The following is a 6,913-nucleotide window of genomic DNA, read 5'->3' as shown; positions in this document are numbered from 1 at the left end:
TTAGAGAGCATGTTTCCTAGAAATAAATATAGAGTGGACTCAAAACTTGTCGTGATTACACCCCGTTACAGAGTTAAGGACGTTCTTTTATGTATACGGTCCTAATTATTTAGGTTTCACATATGCCTTTATTGACTGTCTAGAATCCCTTCTTCCCCATCTGGTATTTGGTTTCAAGCTCACTGTGATATTTCCGTATAGCTGTTAATTTACTTTAAAGACTGCAGAGGAAATTTGTGATTTTGTTCAGATCTAGTCCATGGTCAGTTTATTCTGTGTCCTTCAACTGGACGCTGCTTTATTAGCAGTGTTCTGGGCATATTTTATACATTGTAGCAGAGTTGCTAAGGGGCTGTTTCAGCATTTACCTACTCGTCTCCCTTTTCTAACCTGTTCTTGCCCCTTTTCCAAACCCTCCTAAGATTCATAATAGCTTAATAGTATCATTTTGTATTTCCATAGCTTTTTATCACTGATAATACACATTAACATATAATGTTGATCTTTTGGGACAAGATTAAAAGATGATTGTGTGTGTGTGTGTGTATTTTTATTTTTATTTATTTATTTTTTTGCCTTTTTTTAACATTTCTTTTTCTTTTAATTTCTTTTCAGCGTAACAGTATTCATTGATTTTGCACCACACCTAGTGCTCCATGCAATACATGCCCTCCCCAATACCCAGCACCTGGTTCCCCCAATCTCCCACCCCCCGCCCCTTCAAAACCCTCGGGTTGTTTTTCAGTGTCCATAGTCTCTCATGGTTCACCTCCCCTTCCAATTTCCCTCAACTCCCTTCTCCCCTCCATCTCCCCATGTCCTCCATGTTATTTGTGATGCTCCAAAATTCTCCAATGAAGACATACAAATGGCTATCAGACACATGAAAAAATGTTCATCATCACTAGCCATCAGGGAGATTCAAATTAAAACCACATAGAGATACCACCTGACACCAGTTAGAATGGCCAAAATTAGCAAGACAGGAAAGAACGTGTGTTCGAGAGGATGTGGAGAAAGGGGAACCATCTTACACTGTTGGTGGGAATGCAAGTTAGTGCAGCCACTTTGGAGAACAGTGTGGAGATTCCTGAAGAATTTAAGAATAGAGCTTCCCTATGACCCTGCAATTGCACTGCTGGGTATTTACCCCAAAGATACAGATGTAGTGAAAAGAAGGGCCATCTGTACCTCAATGTTTATAGCAGCAATGGCTACGGTCGCCAGACTGTGGAAAAAACCAAGATGCCCTTCAATGGATGAATGGATAAGGAAGATGTGGTCCATATACACGATGGAGTGTTATGCCTCCATCAGAAAGGATGAATACCCAGCTTTTGTGGCAACATGGATGGGACTGGAAGATTATGCTGAGTGAAATAAGTCAAGCAGAGAGAGTCGATTATCACATGATTTCACTTATTTGTGTGTGTATTTTTAAAAAGAAAACCAGAGGCTCCATATGGCATTGCTTAGCTTAAGACCTCATGTCAGTATGCCAACACTTAATACACAACCTAACTCCTAACTGCAGTTTCAACTTCCCAGAAAGGTAAATTTCAGCCAGTCAGCACGGAAATTTCTTGGTCAACACTAAGAAATTTACGGGTAGGGGCGCCTGAGTGGCTCAGTGGGTTAAAGCCTCTGCCTTTGGCTCGGGTCATGGTCCAGGGGTCCTGGGATCGAGCCCCATGTCGGGCTCTCTGCTCCGCGGGGAGCCTGCTTCCTCCTCTCTCTCTCTGCCTGCCTCTCTGCCTAGTTGTGATTTCTCTTTGTCAAATAAATAATAAAAAAAAAAAAAAAGAAATTTACGGGTAGGCCTCTTCTGTTCTCTTTAGGAAGGCAACTTTGCCTAAAACAATGGACTCTTTCCTAATAATTTCTTTTTTTCCACTTTCTCTCTACCTTTGAAAAACCTTCCCTTTGGAACTCCCCTCTGCTTCCTAGACAGAATGTTACCTGATTCACGAGTCAATTAGTAAAACCAGTTAGATCTTTAAAATTTACTCAGTTGATTTTTGCTACTTAAATATATATGTGCATGTGTGTGTATATATTACACAGATATCAAGCATACATTTTACATATACATATCAAAGCACATTAAAGTTACTGAATAAAAACAAATCTGGTATCCCAGCGGAGTGTGGTGTGGTAGCTTAGAGAAAATGCTTTTGGGTATGCAGATTGTGTTCAGAAGGAGGTAATAAAATGTTTTCTTTGCATAGTATGCATGAGGTAGTGAGCTATTCCATTCAAGTGTGTACTCTTCAAAATTTTGTTGATGTATTAACTCCTATTGTGCTTTTGTGAACTGCAGGATAAGAGATAGTCATGAATACCTAAAGGTTCCTTAGTGACTCTGCTGGGGTTGGTACAAAATACTGTTATATTGGATAATAATCCAGTCAAGACTGACTATTTCTAGTACTCAAGCAAGAAGCAAACAGGAAAATGGGTTGAAAATGATACAAAATGTTGAAATGGGCTGAAACATCTTTGCCTTATATGAAAATCCAAAGTTTGATCATTATAGCTGGAAAGAGAATGTTTTCCAAGAAGAATTGATAATTGGCAAAAATGGCTTAGACAAATATCCTTTAGGTAGAAAGTCAGTGGAGTTCTGCAGAGCATGGTTTGAGGGCACCAGGTGGGCACATAAAGAAGGGGCATAAAGAAGTGGGAGGCGTGAAGACAGACAAGAAGGACCACAGGGCTTATGGTCCTCCAAAGTGGAAGAGGTTATCATAGACCTTGTGTAGGGACATATTTCTCTATTTTGGTTTCATTTTATGTTCAGGGTAGAAGTCTTTCTTCATGATCAGTCCCAGGCACTGATACAGTGAATTCCCTATATCCATACATATTCTGGGAAAAACAGATGTTCTGTTTTTCAGAACAGCTTCTGAAAGTTGACAGCTTCTCAGTGATCTCCCTCTCCAAACTGAATCCTTCCCCATCTCTACGTAGCACTATTTGCTCATACTGGGTCCTCTCCCTTTCACCCCCTCTCCTCTCTGCTCTCCTCATCATTCTAGCTCTACTCCCTTTTATGCCCTGTTTTTATAGTAGGAGTGTTTTGTCTATATGTTTACTTGCTGTGAAAGGCAGAATTCTAAAGATGGCCATTTAAGATTCCTGCCCTGTAGTTCTTCAAACATGAATCTAGGGACTGCTGTGAAGGGATTTTGTAGATGTAATGAAAGTCCCAAATCAGTTGACCTTAAAATACGAGATTATACAGGTGGTTCTAATCAGCTCTTTAGAAACAGAGAGTTTTCTCCAGATAGTAGAAGAAGGGGACATGAGGGAGATTCAGAAAGTAAGAAGTAGATGATACATTGTTTTGAAAATGGAGAGGACCATGTGAGAAGTGAAGGGGCTTCAATAAGGAGAAAATGATCCCCATTCAACAGCCAGGAAGGAAACAGGGACCTCACACCTACATTTTCAAGGGATCAAATTCTGTCAACAACCTGAACCTCCAGAGCCTGTGGAGAAGAGCCCAAGTGAGTCAGCCCTTTGATTTTGGTCTTGTGAGACCCTAAACAGAGAACCCAGTGGTATTTGCTCCACTTTCTGACCCAGAGAACTGCAAGGTAATAAATGGATGTTATTTCAATTTGCTGAAGTTTTAGTAATCTTTCATGGAAATAACAGAAAGCGATAGAGACTAGTATACCTAGTAAATTGTGACTTCATTCTCTTGGCCACATTTTCTATTTCTGCCTATTTCCAGAGACCTTACCACAACCTGTGACCCTTTCTTCCACCCCATAAATCCCAAGTCTTTGTTTCCCTTTTCTAGAGACCCAGAATCTACTATTCCTATGAAATCTTTCCCTAGACACATTAATTCAAATTAAACAGTCAGGACACAAAATATTTCAGGGTTTATCCTATTTGAATGATTTTTAAAAACGTGAATCATGAATTGACGTGTTATTAAGTACATCTATGAAGCTGAGAAAGTTTTCTGACTTATGTGCTCTGTGTCTAAATAGGACTGCATAGTATTCCATTGTGTATATATACCACATCTTCTTTATCCATTCATCTGTTGATGGACATCTAGGTTCTTTCCATAGTCTGGCTATTGTAGACATTGCTGCTATAAACATTCGGGTACACGTGCCCCTTCGGATCACTATGTTTGTATCTTTAGGGTAAATACCAAGTAGTGCAATTGCTGGGTCATAGGGTAGTTCTATTTTCAACATTTTGAGGAACCTCCATGCTGTTTTCCAGAGTGGTTGCACCAGCTTGCATTCCCACCAACAGTGGAGGAGGGTTCCCCTTTCTCCACATCCTCGCCAGCATCTGTCATTTCCTGACTTGTTAATTTTAGCCATTCTGACTGGTGTGAGGTGATATCTCATTGTGGTTTTGATTTGTATTTCCCTGATGCCGAGTGACGTGGAGCACTTTTTCATGTGTCTGTTGGCCATCTGGATGTCTTCTTTGCAGAAATGTCTGATTCTGAGCCATAGAAAACAAAATAGCTTCTAGCGCTTCCAGTCAGAATGGCTAAAATTAACAAATTAGGAAATGACAGATGCTGGCGAGGATGTGGAGAAAGGGGAACCCTCCTACACTGTTGGTGGGAATGCAAGCTGGTTCAGCCACTCTGGGAAATAGCATGGAGTTTCCTCAAAATGTTGAAAATAGAACTACCCTATGACCCAGCCATTGCACTACTGGGTACCCCAAAGATACAAACGTAGTGATCCGAAGGGGCACATGTACCTGAATGTTTATAGCTTTCCTTGATAATTTTTAAAAAGGGAGAGTCAGCAATGCACATTGTAACAGGTGACAAAAAAGGAAATCAGGAACTTAATGTCAAATATGAGATTTCTTACTGCAGTTCTATTTTATGTTTATTTCATGTTATATCTCTTCTGTGCCCAGACATTGTAAATATTTTATCACCATCCTTCTCAGAGCTTCTTTCACCTCCTTGCTCTTCCAACTGTAGATGAGTGGATTCACCAGGGGAGTGATTACACTATACTGTATGGAGAGGATCAACTCCAGAGGTGAGCCTGACGTTGGCATGAGATAGCGAACGATGGATGAGCCGTAGAACAGCATCACCGCGGTGAGGTGGGAGGAGCAGGTGGAGAAGGCTTTGCTTCTGCCTGTGGTGGAGCTGATGCTCAGGATGGTGGAGAGAATGCGAACATAAGAGAAGAAGATCAGGAGGCAGGTGCCAATGGCATGCAGGAGGGCAGAGCAGAGTAGCACTGCAGAGTTGGTGGAGACATCAGAGCAGGAGAGAGGGAAGAGGGAAGGCAGCTCACAGGAGTAGTGGTGGATGGTTTGAACCTCACAGAAGTCCATCTTCAAAGCCAGGAGGATGTTCACGAGTGCATCCAGAAAGGCCACGACCCAAGAGCCCCATACCAACCTCTCGCATAGCTGTTTATTCATTACCTGTCCATAGAGCAGAGGGTGGCAGATGGCAGCATAGCGGTCATAGGCCATTACTGAGAGCAGGCAAGCCTCAATCCCTGTAGTGGCAAACACAAAGAAGACCTGAACCAGGCATCCCTCTACGGAGATGGCTTTCCTCTGAGACAGGAGGTTCTCCAGCAGCTTGGGCACGGTGACTGAAGAATAGAAGAGGTCTTGGAAGGAGAGATGGCTCAGGAAGAAGTACATGGGTGTGTGGAGGTTAGAATCTGTATGGATCACAAGTATTATCAGCAGGTTCCCCAGCAGAGTGAGAAGGTAAATTATCAGGAACAGAAAAAAGAGCAGAACCTGGACATGGGGGTCAGCAGACAGCCCAAGAAGGATGAACTCTGTGATGCTGCTGTGATTCACTGAGGCCATTTATGGTCACTGTTCTTTAGAGAAAAATTAGGAAGAGGATTGAAATCTCTTCCAGTTTCCAGAAGGCATCACTCTTTGCTATTTATTCCCTAGATCTTTCCCTATATATTCCTTCCTGCCTGGTCTGATCTCCCTCTTCAATAGGTCTCACATCCACCTTCAGTAGTTCCATGGAGTCCTTCTCCTTTCTGGCTCTCTGCTGTGCTGTCTCTGAGCTCTGGCTCAGCCCCACTGGGGACTTTTCCATAATAAAGCTAATATGCAAGGGTATGATTGACTGTGCAGGCCTACCAGAGAACTGCCCCATGACTAAATTACAGAGTCCTTTAGCTGGGTCCTTGTATTCCACCACATTTATCATCTTTTAGGAATTCCAGCAGATATCCTGAGGAGGTTGAGGCAGATCTTGGCTCACCTCTATTACCTCGTCTTTATTCCCTTCTTCAAAACTCTCCATGGTTCATTAACTAATCAACAATAGCAGAGTTGTGTTTGTGTAGCAGTTTATCTTGCACAAATGACTTCCACCCATATTTTCCACTGTGTGTGTGTGTGTGTGTGTGTGTGTGTGTGTGTGTTTGTACAGAGTGTATTGAAGCAAGAGAGTGAACTCATTTCATAGGTGAGCACGGTGATCCTAGAACTTGTCTAGATCCCTACACCAATCAGTTCTTTGAACAACAAGGAACTGAATGCTGCGTTTGGTTGTAGGACAAGACATTGTCTGCTGTATAACCTGCTTAGAGAAGAAGCCAAACTCCCTGGTTTGGATTTCAAAGCGTTAATCACCCAAGGTTCTCTAGATGCTCTACTGCTGAGGTCAGATAGCTTTGCTTGTTCCCCATCACTCCTGTTTTCTCTCATCTGATGTAGGCTGATGTACTTTGTGTTCCTATTAATGGATTTACATCTTATATACCTTGGAATTCCCACCTTATTTATCACCTATTCCATGAGTTCTTCTTTGATCACTCCCTTCTCCATTCTCACATAAATCTCTGCGAAAATCATCACGAACCACATTTTTGCAGATGATGAAAATAAAGTTAAATAAGCTAATTCAAGATTCTAATTA

At 41.8% G+C, this 6,913-nt stretch overlaps 1 protein-coding gene across 1 annotated transcript; it reads right to left on the bottom strand.

Annotated features, from left to right (window-relative positions):
* Positions 1 to 4,890: 4,890 nt before the first annotated feature.
* LOC123947142 (olfactory receptor 8S1-like) lies at positions 4,891 to 5,838 on the bottom strand. The gene has a single exon (XM_046013141.1). The coding sequence runs from the start codon at positions 5,836 to 5,838 to the stop codon at positions 4,891 to 4,893; it is 948 nt and encodes a 315-aa protein (XP_045869097.1).
* Positions 5,839 to 6,913: the final 1,075 nt, after the last annotated feature.

The sequence above is a fragment of the Meles meles genome, chromosome 7 (genome assembly GCF_922984935.1).
Source record: "Meles meles chromosome 7, mMelMel3.1 paternal haplotype, whole genome shotgun sequence".
In the NCBI taxonomy this organism is placed as follows: Eukaryota; Metazoa; Chordata; class Mammalia; order Carnivora; family Mustelidae; genus Meles; species Meles meles.
The sequence above is the reverse complement of the archived record's forward strand: the minus strand, read 5'-3'. Positions and strand labels throughout refer to the sequence as shown.

What these genes read in the sequence shown, in the direction of transcription:
- LOC123947142 (XM_046013141.1), bottom strand. Translation starts at nt 5,838, where the DNA reads ATGGCCTCAGTGAATCACAGCAGCATCACAGAGTTCATCCTTCTTGGG.